The 17879-nt window shown below is 32.8% G+C and overlaps 1 protein-coding gene across 4 annotated transcripts; it reads left to right on the forward strand.

Moving 5' to 3' along the window:
• Positions 1-603: 603 nt before the first annotated feature.
• On the forward strand, positions 604-17620 carry LOC106052107 (UBX domain-containing protein 8-like). 4 transcript variants are annotated; one of them, XM_013207358.2, is made up of 7 exons: positions 604-765; positions 7144-7254; positions 8075-8172; positions 11152-11271; positions 11404-11544; positions 11953-12069; positions 16671-17620. In XM_013207358.2, exons 1-7 carry the CDS (start codon positions 759-761, stop codon positions 16827-16829), a joined length of 753 nt encoding a protein of 250 aa, XP_013062812.2. In that variant the 5' UTR covers positions 604-758; the 3' UTR covers positions 16830-17620. The 4 variants fall into 4 exon arrangements, with proteins under 4 accessions (XP_013062812.2, XP_055876678.1, XP_013062810.2 ...); XM_056020703.1 differs by having other exon boundaries at positions 605-765; positions 8081-8172; XM_013207356.2 differs by lacking the exon at positions 604-765 and adding an exon at positions 3662-4148.
• Positions 17621-17879: the final 259 nt, after the last annotated feature.

A 17879-nucleotide genomic window follows, 5' to 3' on the forward strand; every position in this document is an offset into this window, starting at 1 on the left:
ATGCATGACGCGTAGGATGTAATCATCTTCTTTTTTTGAAGTAACGTCTGTATTATATAAGATAAGAAGATATAAGATTCTAAAATCTTTACACTGTATAAGAACAAAGGTGACAGAATTAGCGACTGCAACCTCCCTCCTAAGTATTGTAGGCAAAGTCTTTGCTCGAGTGATACTTCCAAGGCTACAAAAACTCGCTGATCGGGTCTATCCAGAATCACAATGCGGCTATCGCTCATGGAGATCCACGATTGACTTGATTGTCTCCATCCGCCAACTTCAGGAAAAGTGCAGATGCCTTTGTATATTGCGTTCATTGATCTGACAAAGGCTTTCGATCTAGTCGGCAGAGATGGCCTCTTTAAAATTTTACAGATAATAGGCTGTCCACCCAATCTACTAAATGTAATTGTCTCTTTCCACCAAAATATGATGGGTACAGTGTAATTCAACGGTGCCTGCTCCGAAAGTTTCAGTATAAACAGCGAAGTTAAACAAGGATGTGTCCTGGCCCCAACCCTCTTTGGAATACTATTTTCACTGCTTATCTACAACGCGTTTGACAAATCCATTCCAGATTTGATTGCAAACTCCTAAATATTGTCAGACTGAGGGCCAAAACTAAATTCAGAACCACCCTCATAAGAGATATGCTATTCGCGGATGATGCAGCAGTAGTGGCACACTCACACATTTTTTTTTACTGCCAAAGACTGTACCACGATCTATTCTCTAATATACTAGCAATGTAAACAATCATGCTTAGTGAGTAGGAAACGAGTTCAGATTTAGAATATTTAGATGTATATAGATTAGATTAGATTATTTAGATCTAGAGTCTATATTTTAAAGATATCTACTAAATGTAGAATACTGTATAAAACTCTAGATCAAGATCATACTTGATTCATATTCAAATCATATCTTTATTGGGAAAGGTGGGGTTGGGGGTAAACACTTATTAAATTCTTAAAAGTGGGTTAATTTTACTTTAAATTTCATTAAAAACCATCTTAAAAGGGTAAAAAGCATTATAGAAAATCATATACCAACTAAATACACATCAAACAAAATAAATAAATGCTGGTTTAATAATATACTAAAGAAGCTTTGTAAACAGAAGGAAAACCTATATAGAAAATTTAAAGAAACTAATGCTGAAAGAGTTTACAAAAAGTATATAAAAATTAAACACTTAACCCAAAAAGTAAGCAGACAGCTGCAGAGTGAATACATAAACAATGTAATATCTAAAGATAACAACAAAAACCTATGGTCATACATTAAGTCTAAGAAAATGGAAACAACAGGCATATCACCATTAAAAGATGAACATAACATAATACATAATGATAATGAAACTAAAGCAAACATCCTAAACAAATACTTTGCATCAGCATTCTCAACCCCAGGAGACAAAGACATATTACTGAATTTGAACCAAGTAGACAACATAGAAGATATAGTAGTACAAGAAAATGGAATTAAAAAACTATTAGCCAACACCAAACCAAATAAAACGTCTGGACCTGATGGTATTCCAGCTAGATTACTCAAAGAACTAAGCAATGAGCTAGCCCCAGTGTTCAAAATACTCTTTCAGGCTTCACTTAACCAGGGCAGAGTACCAAAGGACTGGAAAGAATTAAGCTAATGTCACCCCCCTATTTAAAAAAGGAGAAAAATCTGACCCAGGAAACTACAGACCAGTATCACTTACCAGCATCACATGTAAAATCCTAGAACACATAATATGTAGCAACATCATAAACCACTTAGACAAACATAATGTCCTCACACCATACCAACATGGCTTTAGGAAATATAGATCATGTGAAACACAACTAATAGGACTAATTGATGATTTTTCAAAAGGTTTAGATAATAGTGAACAAATAGATGCTATCTTACTAGATTTTTCTAAGGCTTTTGACAAAGTTCACCACCATAGTTTGCTTAAAAAATTAAAATATTTCGGCATTAATGGTCCACTGCATCAGTGGATTAAAGATTTTCTGATAGGGAGAGAACAAACTGTAATAATAAATGGCTCTAAATCAACACCGATAACAGTAAACTCAGGTGTACCTCAAGGAACAGTCTTGGGTCCACTACTATTTTTAATTTACATAAATGATTTACCAAATTGCATTAGTTCAGGAACAAAAGTCAGATTATTTGCAGACGATTGCATAATATATAGAACAATAAAAACAACACAAGACACAGATATTTTACAAAGAGAATTAGATGAATTACAGAAATGGGAATCAAATTGGAGCATGTCTTTCCACCCAGAAAAATGTCAGTTGTTAAGAGTAACAAAAAAACTAAAACAAATTAATTCCACTTATCTTATTCATGGCAAACCAGTAACACAGACTAAAAACGCAAAATACCTAGGTGTTATAATAAATGAAAAACTATCATGGAATCCACATATTGATGAAACTACAAAAAAATCAAACAAAGCATTAGGATTTATTAAAAGAAATTTCTATAAATCAAATAAGAACATAAAACTAAAATGTTATTTAACCTTGGTTAGGCCAATAATAGAATATGCATCCTCCGTTTGGGACCCCTCAACTCAAGAAAACATTAAGAAACTGGAACAGACACAAAATAGAGCAGTGAGATTCATAACAAACGAATATTCACATTTGACTAGAGTAACACCTTTAGTAAAATCACTAAATTTAGAAAGCCTTCAGGACAGAAGGCTCAAAAGTAAAGTAGCAATCATACATAAAACACTGAACCATAATCTTCAAATACAAAAACAAAATTTAATAAAATACTCTGAAAGACACAAAGATAAAGGCACATTCCTCGTCCCATATGCTAGGACAAATTTGTACAAATACTCCTTCTTCCCTAGTGGTATTAGAGCATGGAATGGGTTGCCTGACCTAGCAAGGAAAACCAGTGACTTGGCAGAATTTAAGTCATTGGTTAATATGCATGACTAAATGCATGATGCGTAGGACGTAATCATCTTCTTTTTTGAAGTAACGTCTGTATTAAATAAGAAGAAGATAAGATTAAACTTAAAGGGTAAAGTTAAAGTCGCACACAGTGACAGTCACACACATCAGTCATGATCAGATCAGACATCACAATGATCACACACTGACACAGTAACAATAGGAACAATTAACCAGTAGATTAAAGTCAAAGTAGATCTACTAGAGTATATCATATTATAATTATTCATATGGTTTTTATGGTATCACATTCATGTTAGATCTATCAATCGGTGACTGAGTGACAGTAACATTTTTACTAACAGTTGAGTAACACTTCACACACATCGTTACAAGTACTGAAATAGTAATAAATCATAATTGTCATTGGCTGCTGGCATATGGGTCATATTGTTAGTTGTAATTGATAATTGTTTGATGTGAATGTAGGTCGTAGGTAAATAATATTAATACTAATACTAAAATTAAACAAAAGCAATAGAATAGCCTACAATAGAATTTTCAATTATAGATCTGTTTAGTATTTAAGGTATTTCACTATTTGCTATTGGCAATATTTCTATAAAAATTATTTCAGATATTGTTCTTATACTAGATCTAATTTATATATGAAAGAATTTATAAGATTATAAGATAATAGATCTAGTTACTGAAAAGTTAACAACCCAACAATAAAATATTTAACTTATAGTTTTTTTTTTCAGATTAAATTTTGATGTCAGTCATCCATCTCAAAATTCAAAATCCAAATGACTAAATCTTCACTGAGATTTGAACTCGTGACCTCTTTGTTAAAAAACTAATAGTTTTACCACTAAGCTACTATGCCGTCAGTTCATTGAATACATATAAATATTAACTATGTAGGCTAATGCTAATGATAACATTGTCAGCCAGCTAAACATTACAACTATGCCAATAACACTTCACTCTGAACACATCTATTTTGTATGAAGAGAGGAAGAATAGTGATTTTTTATAGTTTGTACTTATAGCTTCTGATATTTGTGCTAAAAATATTGAAGTCTGCCTTTTTACCAGCATTGTTTACCAAACAGATAACCCATGGGTGCCAGGTCAGGCTGACTATTTGGGCAATCGTGCAAATGTCCTGTGGGCTGGCACCTAAATGGGCTGCCGAATGGGTCAATTTAAAAGTCTGTGAGTCCTGTAAACATGATTGCTCTCAGGTTACATTTTATAAAAGATCTTTACATACTTAACTATGTAATACTAGCCACATATTATGAAATAATGGATTACCTTATATCTGTAAACCATGCATCTGTGAGTTTCAATTCTCTCTACAGACTAAGAGATTAACAAGCAATTTTGAGACCTATATTTTTGTAGTCCTATAGAAATCGAATTAGTGTGAACATACTCATGTAAATCTAAAATGGGACCCTGAATTTAAAAATTATTAAGTATTTCTTGATGTTAGTAAAGTTCCCCTTTCAAACCTTGTGATCAATTAGGTAGATGATGTAAAGGTCATCTTTCTGTGGCCCATGAGGGTGTCTTGTGGCTAGCACAATGACCAACCGCCTTTACTTTCCCCAAATAATGTCAGGTACCCATTAGATCTGGGTGGACTCAGGAGTGCCCAAAATCCCTTTTAATTAAAAATCCCAGTCTTCACCAGGATACAAACTCAGGACAAATAAGATAAGATAATTTTTATTGATCCAATCAAATGAAAATTCAGTTTGACAACAATTGACAACCTCAGCGTAACTACTGTAACAATAACATTATAGATGCAAATACAAACAACATTCACATACGAAACACATACACACTCACAACCAGCTCTTTATGAATTAGACTTCTATGAACTTCTCGATGATGACAGATAATCTTGTAACTCTCTGACCGACAGTGGGATGAAGAAGTTTTTAAATCTTTCTGTTTTAGTTCTAATAGAAAGGAGACGACCACTTCGTTCAGATCTTATGTAATAGTGGTTTAATGGGTGAAGGTTATCTTTAAGAATCGTGAATGTTTTGGAAAGGCATCTTTCATAGAAAAGCTCTTCAAGAGATGGTAGCTGTGTTCGAGTGATATATGATGCTTTTTTAATTAGTCTATTTAGTCTAAGTCTTTGTGCAAGTGAAGTATTACCATACCAGCAGGTGATGGCAAAGTTAATTAGACTGCTGATGGTTGCTGTATAAAAAAGTTCAATTATTGTTTTGTCGATGTTTAACTTCCTTAGCTTTCTAAGATAGAAAAGATGCTGGTGAATTTTTGTGTAAAGGTTTTGACAGTGTTCACTCCATTTCAGTTTGTTGTTGATGGTTGTACCTAGATATTTATATTCTTGCACTTGTTCTACGGTTTGGTTATTTATCTGAATTTCTGCAAGATGGCCTTAATATTTCCTAAAATCTATTATCATTTCTTTTGTTTTCTGAACATCTAAAATTAGAAAGTTATCTATACACCATTGGTAAAAAGTGTTAATTGTTGAATGGTACATATTTTCGTTACCTGCAATAAGGCCAATGATTGCTGTGTCGTCAGCAAATTTTATGAGGGGAGTGTCAGCTGATACGCTCTGAATGTCATTTGTGTATATGGTATACAATACTGGTGACAGGAGGCACCCTGCGGCGCTCCAGTGCTAAGCTCTCTTGTGCCTGACACATGCCCGTTCACTTTTACATATTGTGGGCTTTTGATAAGAAAGTTTAGAATTCAAGTTTGTATGTTTTTGCTACCGTTCAGATAATTTTTGTATCATGCGATGTGGTTGGATGGCGTTGAATGCGGATAAAAAATCTACAAATAATACTCTGGTGTAGAGTCTCTGGGTATCAAAATAATGGTATAGACGATTCAGCATGAATAGTTTTGCATCTTCTGTACTTCTTGACGGTTTGTAATTGAACTAGTGCTGGTCAAGATGTGTTTTGACTTCTTTAAGTAGATGTTTTAAAATCATTTTCTCCAAGCATTTCATTGGCATTGACGTAAGTGCTACGGGACGTAGGTCGTTGTTGGAAGCAATGATCTTCTTTTTGGTACTGGAATTATTTCAGACGTTTTCCAAATGGAAGGTATTTTGTGCGTTTGCCAGGACTTGTTGAATATAGTACAAAAGATACAAGCCAGTTGTTCCGCACATAGCTTTATAAGTTTTCCACTTAATTTGTTGGGTCCTGATGCTTTGGCAGTGTTTACTTGTTAAAACTTGTTTAAATATTTTAGTCACTTCTTGTTTATTAAACAGCTCTTGAGATTGGTTTAAATTACTGTTTTCAAATGATGCCAATAAATCATGGTGGTCTTTTTTAAAGTTCTGGCAGTCAAATCGGCTGTAGAAATCATTAAATTCATTCACAAATTTTTTGTTGTCAGCAACGCACATTGGTTCGTGCTTAGGTACGTAATCAGTAATTTGTTTCAAGCCACTCCAACAAGCTTTAGAGTTGTTTTTCTTGAAAGCTTTCAATGTTTTCCTTGAATCTCTCTTTTCCTTCAAAAAATTTCTTTTTAAGGGCTTTTTTGGCTGAGATGAATTCAGAAGAACTGCTCTTGAATATTCTTTTTTTTTGTATAGAATCGCTTCTTTTATTTCTTTGGTCATCCATTGTCTATTATTACTGAATGTTTTAATTGGAAATGAGGAACATTTTGTAAATGGAAGAAAATGTAAACCTCAGACTCACAGATTACAAACTAATATTATGATATTGAATGATTATAACTATTTACTTTATAAGTAAGTAAAGTTAAATTCAAAATGAAAGCGTACCAAAATTGAGGACCATATTAGATAAGACCTTTCAATAAGACTTAGATCTATATTCACCAAAAAAAGTGAAAATTTTTAGACAAATTATCAATATTAAGAAAAATATTTTGTTCCTTATTGATTAAAACTTGATAGACGTTACAGTATATATGGAGTTCAACACATTTTAATAAATTCAAGACTTAGTGGCAGACATTAAAATCAAAAGACATACAAAATTGTCTTTTCCTTCATTTGAAATATGCTTTGTATGTTTCTTTTTGAGAACATTTTACAAAATTCTAAGTCAAGGCTTTTTACTATCTTCATTGGCTAATTTTACTTATCACTAAATGACTATTCACAGGCATGAGAAGTTAGATTAAACAGCTGAAAATATTTAAAATTGTTTTTCAGCTCTACAATTAATACTTCAGGGAGTTTTTCTCTTCACTCTCAGCACATTATTACTTGGTTGGCTTCTACCTAAGATCTACACACTGCTTTTATGTGCAATTCACTCATTAGGTAAAACAACTCATCTCATTCATTTAGCCCTCTTTGTCCACAATTCCTTACATCCTTCCCTGGATACATTATAAGGAGTGTAGCCTAAAAAAAAAACAAAAAAAAAAACAAGTAATCTTAATTTCTATATTAGACAAAGTGGCAGTGAAACTTTAGTTTGAGATTTAGACCTAAAAAAAAACCCTTACTAAAGTAAACTCCACTAGTGACATCCAAAATAGGAAATTCTTTTTTTTTTTCTTTTTTTTTTTTTAAATTAGAGCCACTGGGAAACACTCATTGGCTCAGAATCTTTTCCCTGTCAGTGCTATTTCACTTCCTCTAGAGCCTACACCTCCAGATTTTGCTTTAATTTGCTAATTTGTTTTAAAAATAATGTCAGCTTTATGTTTAGAAAGTGAAGTTGAAGCAAAATTAATTTAAAAAATGTTACAATGTAAGTGTATACAAGTACTTAATTATGAAAAAGCTACTTAAGGTAGGCATACTATTTGTAAAAAAGAATTAATTAGAAAGTACACTGCATGTACTCTAGCAAATAAAGAAGGAATAGGTGAAAAGAGAAATGGATCCTGATTTAGTCTTTTTTTTCTCCTATGTATCCCCTCCAAAAACTCCCTGGATTTAGTCATTTTATTAAAAGAACTTGTTACACCTAAGCTATGTACCTTGAGATTGTTATTTGAAAGATTTCAGCCTATCCTAAATATTCTGAAATGCTTTTTAACCATTAGAATTTGGTTCAACATGAAAAAAAAATAGTTCAACAGTGGGAATATTTTTAAATAGTAGTTGTAAACATACTTGTAATTTATTCAATTTCCAGCAAAAGCTAAACATGAAAAGGATGACCTTGAACTGTATGAAAGTAAAAAAAAAGAGCACAGAGAAAAGAGTCAAACACAATATGACTCTCTGGTAAGTTACAAGTAAGGCTAAATTTGTTCTAATAAACATTCAATCTTCCTAGCTAACATTTAGAATAGGAAAGGTAAAGTACCGCTATCTGTTCTTGACCTAGGTGTGTTAGGTCACCCAGTGTTTGTCAACTGTTTGTCTCTCACTTAACTATTGCCAAGAACAATAATTAGTTAGTGCAGCATGTTCAATTTAATTTTGAATATTAAAATTGTTTTAAAATGTGGTATTTAATGTATAAACTTTCATATTGCTTCATCCTGTTTTGCCAAAACCACCTGCCTCTGACACTTTGCATTTCTACCCTTCGCCTATTCTTCTTCTTCTACCCAGCTTTTAGCCATTGAGCTGTAGACTCTTTTGCATGCTGTTTTTCAGTTGTTCAGCACTGCCATACAGAGTGTTAGTTATGTTGGGACATTCAGTTTCATAAGGGTGGGTACAGTGGGATTTATTCTGTTCATTTGATTATTGTGTGCCCTGTTCTTAGTTGGAAGATTGTAGATTGCTCTTTGCAGGGAAGGAAATTGATACTATCCAGTTTGTTTGGCTTAATCATTTTGTATATAGCTTTTCCTGTGCTTTCTGATGCCCATTGGTTGAGCCACTCCTCTTAATATAAAGTCACATTACAATGGATTCCTGGGCTCATAGGAATTATGGGAAATGAAAAGGCTGATAGACTCCCTTTGCCTCATATCCCCCCAAATTTCCTCCTTTCACTCACCCTCCTACCACTTTGCCATTCCTTTTTGCCTCTACCAACTTTCCCACATCACAACTTCAGTGCTATGTCCATGCAAGCCTCCTTTTGACTTCCTCATAGCTTTTTTTAAATTTCTCACTGCATTTAACACTCTCTACTTTGATTAAGATGAAAACATAAAGAAATTATCATTAGTAGTGGATATAGTATTTTCATACAAGTTCATGCAGAACATGAACTGCAATTTTCAGCTTTCAGCATAATACATACTTAATTTAAAAAACAAAAGGGTATGCTTAGGAATGTCAACAATAGCCATTGGACCTATTTCAATGAAGACTGTGTTGAATTTGGATTTTTAATAGCATGTTTAATTTTAAATATGAACTTGACAAACAAATAAACAGCAGCTTCTTCTTAAACAGAACCACTACAAACAATTATGTTGTGGGTTTTTTTTTTCTTCTCAAAACTCCTTTTTTTTGCTATAATAAACTGGATATAATTGTCACAAATTCTGTCCCATATCTTTTTTGTAATGTCCAAAAAGAGATTAAGTTAAATGGTTTAGAGACTTTAGATGGATGAATGATTTCTTGAAAGAGTGATGTGCTCTTCACAGAGCTTACTGTCCCATGGTTCCCAATCACCTAGATGATTATTTTTTTGCACATGTTTTGTGGGTTCACAGTTCCTTGAGCTTCTGCCAAGTTCTCCTGCCTCATAATACTCATTAGGAACAGGGTGATGGATGGTACTTAGGTTAGCAAGTCTTTTTTCTTTCCTCACCACCTTCATTGTACTCAGTACTGTGGAAGCCATCTGGAAGTTAGAATTCCATTTTTATGTTGGGGAATGACACATTAAAGTTTACAAAATTATTGGCAAGTTTATATTGCAGTGGTGACCCAAAACACTAGGTATGGTGCATTTCTGGCTATGATAACTATATAAACAGCGGTTAATGAAAGATTTGTTTTAATTACATGTTTCATCATCATCATCACTCCTTTGAGTTCCTCATGGAACATAGGGCCTCGACAAAAACACGCCACTCTCCACGGTCTCTTGCTAGCTTTTTGATGGTGTCCCAGCTCTTCCCGGTCTTCTCTGCTTCTTCAAGTACACTGCGTCGCCATGTTCTTTTTGGTCTTCCTCTGCGTCTTGTTCCCTGGGGGTTCCACTCTAAGGTCTGCCTAGCTCTGTTGCTGGTATCTTTTCTAAGGGTGTGACCAATCCATCTCCACTTCCTCTCTAAGATCTGCATTTCTATATTTTCTGTCCACTCATCTCCCACAGTTTGGTGTTTTCTACTTTGTCATACCAGTGTATTTTTAGGATATTTCTCAGGCATCTGTTGATGAAGGTCTGTATTTTTTTTGTTGTGGCTTCAGTTGTTCTCCATGTTTCAGAACCATACAGTAGGACAGCCTTGACATTAGAGTTAAAGATTCTTAGTTTAGTCTTGTTTGAGATGTAAGGAGATTTCCAGGTTGGTTTTAGCTGTGTAAATGTCTGACGTGCTAGATTTATACGGCGTTTAATGTCTTCATCTGTTCCACCTGATATACTGACTACACTCCCAAGGTATATAAAATTTTCTACTTGGTCTATTGTCTGAGAATCCAATACTATGTCTCCACTTTGTTTATTGTTTACTTTAAGTACTTTAGTTTTTTGGTGGTTTATTTTGAGGCCTACTCTTTTTCCTACTTCGCTTAAAGCTGTGACCTTTTCTTGCATATCCTGTATTCTGTGTGATAATAGGGCTATGTCATCAGCGAATTCCAGATCTTCCAGCTTTTGTGTGAGAGTCCATTGGATTCCTTTCCCTGTGTTAGAGTAGGCTTCTTTTGTGACCCAATCCAGTACTAGAAGGAACAGGAGTGGTGAAAGAAGACATCCCTGTTTGACTCCTGTTGTGACTGGAAATTCCTCTGACAGCTTGCCACAGTGGGAGATATAAATTACATGTTTAGCTAGGTGATTAATAATTTATGGAACTAAAGTTCATTTATTAACTATCTATTTAGTTCTAAATAATTTATAGTTTGTTTTTTTTACTAAATCAGTTTTAGAAAACAAGGTTGTTCTCTTTTGATTGGTTGAAAGAACTTACATCAATGCTTTCTTGTGATATAAAGTAAACCAATGATGTCTTTATTTATTACAAATGTTCCTTCATAAAAGAAGATTATTAAATCGTACACGTTTATGAAATTGTTTATGTTAAATATCTTTTTTTTCTATTTTATTGTTTGATTGAATTTCAGGCTTCAGAATATAATCAGAGAATTTTAATTCCCCGTCAAGAGGAGAAAAGAAGAAAAAAAGAGGAAGACTTTATAAAATTTCTAGGTCCAGCTTGGAAAGGCAAAGGCTCCCCACTTGGAGTAAGTAAAAAAAAAACAACAACTTAACTATTCAGATATTTGTTTTTAGAAATTATAATAATATTTTAAAAAATATAATCATAGAAATTAATGTTAACCTATTAGTATTAAGATTATGTTTTTTTTGTTAAGGGTCAAGTATTTGATGATGAGAACCATTGCGACTCCGCTGGTCAAGAAGCTGCAAGAAGAAGGATAGTCAGAGAAGACATTAATCTTGATGTTTTAGCTGCAGCTGCAAGCAATGCTGCAAAGAAAAAAAAAATTAAGCATGTAAGATAACGGAAATTGAATTTATTTCAAATTTCAACAATATTTAGAACACTTGAATAGCTTTTAAAAGTTCAAATATATTTGCATTTACTGCTTTTGGAGACCTTCTAAAAGGTTTCTTGACGATGCATTTAAGAATGGGGCTAAAAGAATAAAAAAAAATTATGCTAATGTTTTGTGGGTTTCAATCAAGGTTATGTCTGTGCTGGATGTGGTAAAATATGTAGGTCATAGATGGAGCTAGCCACAGGAAATACTGCATTCTTCATTAATCTTCCAACTTAAAGACAAGCTTTATTATTATTATTATAATTTGATCAATATCTTATGAATGTTAATATACCTATATGCTCTTTATATATATATATATATATATATATATATATATATATTAATTATATTATGTAGGTCATAACATTGCCTGATGAACCATCCGCTGATGAGCCTGATGCTATTTCAGTTTTATTTAGAACACCATTAGGGACTACCTTTCAGCGCAGATTTCTGAACTCTGATAAAGTGCAGGTAGTTTATTTACTTTGGAATTTTAACATACATGTTGATCTTTTTATGTCTATTTTAAATCCCTTTTTATCTCCCAAATAATAAAGGTCCAATAGTAATGAATAAAAACCAGATGGATATTCAAAAGAATTTTTTTTATCTATTCAGAGCTGCCAATATATTTTGTCAGGGCAGCGATGATTTATCATTATGCCAAATTAGTCAGAGAATTTTAAATTTTTAAGCACTCTGATCATTCCAAATAGAACTAAGCACCTATTACCGGTAATGCTTGTTGTAGTTTTGGTGACATCACAGTTTTTTCCAGGCTGAACTGGAGCCTACCAGAGAACTCAGTATGTCACAAATTAACAGTTAAATAAATCATATTTAATGATCACTAGGCTTTTGTCTATTTGTTGTTTTTTTTTTCCTTATCTCTTTATCTGTCCTGAATCTGTTGGACCATTTGGAAACCATAAGTGATATACAGTTCAGGTGCTACACAAGATATTTATTTCATGTATTCTAAAATTTTTGACACTTTCTTATGAATATGCTTGTGTATGATCTAAATGGAAATATGATAGATTATTATATTATAACATTTAATATATTTTGAGATGTTTTGATGTGTGGTAAATGAAAAAAAACAACAAAAGACTCAAAAAAAACAGCCCTCTGCTTGCTGAATCACATTGTTGAAACTCATCAATAAAGTAGGATCAGACTAAGGCTTTTCCAGTTATGCCAAAGATTTTAATAGCTTAAAGGTGTAAAGCCTGGTCATGGGGTATGCACTCTGGACTGTCATTTGATGTACCCTAGTTCAAATCCTGCCTGCTGCAATCTCCCGCAGTCCTGAAGGAGGTTTTGGCCTAGGATGTAATAATCTTCAAATATGTGATTCTTGATTTAGGTGGGGGGTTTTTATAACCTCACATGAATTTGTTAAAAGTTACTGTACTATCCAAATGTCTAAATATAAACTGTCAATCTAAGAGTTATTTAGTGAACATCTACTTGTACTTCATAGGGCTCCGATTATATCCATTTATCTTCTTATCTTATATAATACAGACGTTACTTCCAAAAAGAAGATGATTACGTCCTACGCGTCATGCATTTAGTCATGCATATTAACCAATGACTTAAATTCTGCCAAGTCACTGGTTTTCCTGGCTAGCTCAGGCAACCCATTCCATGCTCTAATAGCACTAGGGAAGAAGGAGTATTTGTACAAATTTGTCCTAGCATATGGGACGAGGAATGTGCCTTTATCTTTGTGTCTTTCAGAGTATTTTATTAAATTTTGTTTTTGTATTTGAAGATTATGGTTCAGTGTTTTATGTATGACTGCTACTTTACTTTTGAGCCTTCTGTCCTGAAGGCTTTCTAAATTTAGTAATTTTACTAAAGGTGTTACTCTAGTCAAATGTGAATATTCGTTTGTTATGAATCTCACTGCTCTATTTTGTGTCTGTTCCAGTTTCTTAATGTTTTCTTGAGTCCCAAACGGAGGATGCATATTCTATTATTGGCCTAACCAAGGTTAAATAACATTTTAGTTTTATGTTCTTATTTGATTTATAGAAATTTCTTTTAATAACAGTTTTTCATTTATTATAACACCTAGGTATTTTGCGTTTTTAGTCTGTGTTACTGGTTTGCCATGAACAAGATAAGTTGAATTAATTTGTTTTAGTTTTTTTGTTACTCTTAACAACTGACATTTTTCTGGGTGGAAAGACATGCTCCAATTTGATTCCCATTTCTGTAATTCATCTAATTCTCTTTGTAAAATATCTGTGTCTTGTGTTGTTTTTATTGTTCTATATATTATGCAATCGTCTGCAAATAATCTGACTTTTGTTCCTGAACTAATGCAATTTGGTAAATCATTTATGTAAATTAAAAATAGTAGTGGACCCAAGACTGTTCCTTGAGGTACACCTGAGTTTACTGTTATCGGTGTTGATTTAGAGCCATTTATTATTACAGTTTGTTCTCTCGCTATCAGAAAATCTTTAATCCACTGATGCAGTGGACCATTAATGCCGAAATATTTTAATTTTTTAAGCAAACTATGGTGGTGAACTTTGTCAAAAGCCTTAGAAAAATCTAGTAAGATAGCATCTATTTGTTCACTATTATCTAAACCTTTTGAAAAATCATCAATTAGTCCTATTAGTTGTGTTTCACATGATCTATATTTCCTAAAGCCATGTTGGTATGGTGTGAGGACATTATGTTTGTCTAAGTGGTTTATGATGTTGCTACATATTATGTGTTCTAGGATTTTACATGTGATGCTGGTAAGTGATACTGGTCTGTAGTTTCCTGGGTCAGATTTTTCTCCTTTTTTAAATAGGGGGGTGACATTAGCTTAATTCTTTCCAGTCCTTTGGTACTCTGCCCTGGTTAAGTGAAGCCTGAAAGAGTATTTTGAACACTGGGGCTAGCTCATTGCTTAGTTCTTTGAGTAATCTAGCTGGAATACCATCAGGTCCAGACGCTTTATTTGGTTTGGTGTTGGCTAATAGTTTTTTAATTCCATTTTCTTGTACTACTATATCTTCTATGTTGTCTACTTGGTTCAAATTCAGTAATATGTCTTTGTCTCCTGGGGTTGAGAATGCTGATGCAAAGTATTTGTTTAGGATGTTTGCTTTAGTTTCATTATCATTATGTATTATGTTATGTTCATCTTTTAATGGTGATATGCCTGTTGTTTCCATTTTCTTAGACTTAATGTATGACCATAGGTTTTTGTTGTTATCTTTAGATATTACATTGTTTATGTATTCACTCTGCAGCTGTCTGCTTACTTTTTGGGTTAAGTGTTTAATTTTTATATACTTTTTGTAAACTCTTTCTGCATTAGTTTCTTTAAATTTTCTATATAGGTTTTCCTTCTGTTTAGAAAGCTTTTTTAGTCAATTATTAAACCAGCATTTATTTATTTTGTTTGATGTGTATTTTGTTGGTATATGATTTTCTATAATGCTTTTAAGATGGTTTTTAATGAAATTCCAGAAGTCATCGACTGGTTGGTTAATGTCTTTTTCTAATAAGAATGTTTGTTGAAAGTTTAATGCAGCTTGGTGTAGTTGTGTTAGGTTACATTTATTCCAGAGTAAGATTTTTCTTTTGGGTTTTGTATTGGCTACTGCTTTTATCTGACTGCGTATTTTTATGATCTCATGGTCTGATAGACCAGGGATAATATCATAATCAACTATTAATCCAGGTCTGTTGGTTAAGAAGAGATCTAATGTGTTGTTTAATCTAGTTGGCTTTTTATTGATTTGATCTAAACTTAGGTTGTGTAAATTTTCTATGAAAAGCTTATTTATGTCCTTAAGGTTTTGGTGTTTATCTATGGTTAGTGTTTTCCAATTTATATCAGGTAGGTTGAAATCACCCATAATCCAAAAAACTGCATTTTTATTTGTCTCTTTAAGTGTAGTAATCTGATTACATAGTTCCTGCATGTATTCTAAACTAAAATTTGGTGGTCTGTAAATACTGCCTATTATTAGGGATGTTGAGGTGGTAATAATTTTACAAAATGTTGATTCTATATTTTTTGAGTTAGGTAAGGTAATTTCTTCTGCTATAAGAGTGTTTTTTATTGCTAAAAGAACTCCTCCATGATTATCAGCCCTATCTTTTCTAAAAATTTCATAATTACTATTGAAAATTTCTGCATTATAAATTTCAGGATGTAGCCAAGTTTCTGTTCCTGCAATTATGTCTGGTTTCTCACACTCTAATAAAATTTCTAAGTCTGCTGTATTGTTCCTAATGCTTTGAAAATTTATTACTAAGGTTTTAAGGTATTTTGGTGTTACTTCTTTAGTAGGTTTGTTTAGTGAGGCTGTTGTATTAATTTTAGTAGATTTAGGTTTAACAGGAGTGGATCTGGCTAGTGGTTGGTGAGTTTGGTTTGGGATGGTGTTTAGGATGTTGTATGGGTTAGAAGTGTCTGCATCAAAGGAATCAAACAGTCCTGATGTAAACTGAGGTAACCCACACGGTACACAGTGCCATGATGCATCTTTGTTGCCTAAGGCATAATACACAGGTGTATTCATATGGAGACATGATGCATGGTACCATTCATCGCAGGTGTCACATTGAATGGCTTTCTGTTTCATGGTGCATACTTTTTTGCAGATGTTGCATCTATCTTTAGATCTAGGCCCTGGATTTGACTCTACATCTCCTGCTATTAATATTAACAGTGATAGGTATTTATTTCTGCTGTGTCTGATTGAGAACTTCCATTTGTGATGGGTAATCTTCTTTAGTGTTATGGATGTGTATGTTAGGTTATGTTTGAAGTTGCATTGATCTAAAGTGTGATGATTGATTATGACTGTTGTTTCCTTTTTAAGTTTAGTGTTGACTAAGGTAGATCTAGTTCTGTGTTCAGCTAGTGTGTATTTAGTAATCATTAGTATAAATAGCCAGAGCAATTTGTCATTTTTTTGTATGTGCTCAACCTTGTCATACCTAGCACCCATAATCTTAAGATAGAAGTAAAAAAAACAAACACACTGTCATTAATACAAAGACACATTTTACAAAGTCATCATACTATGCTCTTGTTTTCTCAGTGTCTGTGTGATTTGATAACAACAAAAGGTTTCAGCTACAAGTCTTACATCATCTCAACATCATATCCCAGGGTGCTACTGAGTGACCCTAATGTTACCTTGTTGGAATTAAAGTTTGGAAAGAGAATCCTGCTGAACATTGAAGAAAAGGATGCCTAGTAGTGTTCATTTACTTTTTTATGAATAACTCATTTTTACTGTGTAGCACAACACCAAAACTTGGTGCTCAATATTTTTTAGTTAAATTGAATCTAAAATTGTAGCTTTATTCATAGATTGCAACATTGTATTTGGGAAATAAATCAAAAAGATTTGATATCAATATTCTAGGACAGTGTTTTCCAAACTGTGTTCCTTGATAGGTGTTCCACAAACTATCGGGTATTGGAGTAATTAAAAGTGGGTCTACACATGGCTCATTTATAAAATAAATGCAGAAAATAAAATATAATTTTATTTTATTAGTTCTTCTTGGTAGAGGAAAAAAATGTATTATATAACTAGGAATTTTGAACTGATGCAGATTCTGACTATATTGAACCAAAGATCAAAGCATAAAAAGATATCTGGTCGAGTTTGTCTGAAAATAACCAAGATATTTAAAAATTAGATATTTTTATCATAGCTAGTTTCCTTAGGCATCAGGATTTTCTAATTATCATATTGTAACAAGTCAAAGATTTTAGAATTCATCTTACCAATATTGTGCCTGATATCAAAAAGTTTTGCTCTTCAAGTACACAATATCATCAAAGTTAATCAACCATATGTTGTTATATGTCTTTGTATTTATTTTACTAGTCTATAGGCCAAACACTTAGTTATATAATTGAAAAGTAATCATACAGCTAAATTAGAATTTGGTTTAATTACTATTATTGTCTTACTTAAACACATAGGATTAGAAATCTAAACTGTTTTTTTATTAAACATTTTAAGCAATTTATGTTTTTATATTTGGTCTAGGAATTAAAAATCTTTTTTTTTCTAATCCGCAAATTTCCTGAATGGTAGTTAGCGAATGGACAATAAGGTTGTTAGTATATCTGACCTTCTTTTAACTAAACCACATGATTGTAGTTACACAAAGGTTAGGACATTTTTTTTTCTGTTAAACAACACTAGAATCTTTTAATCCCTATTTAAACAATTTTGCCTACGTCAATAAAGGATCAGGTAATGCTCAAGAAAAGTTTCATTAGCTCAAGT

Source organism: Biomphalaria glabrata, chromosome 2, assembly GCF_947242115.1.
Source record: "Biomphalaria glabrata chromosome 2, xgBioGlab47.1, whole genome shotgun sequence".
NCBI lineage: Eukaryota > Metazoa > Mollusca > Gastropoda > Planorbidae > Biomphalaria > Biomphalaria glabrata.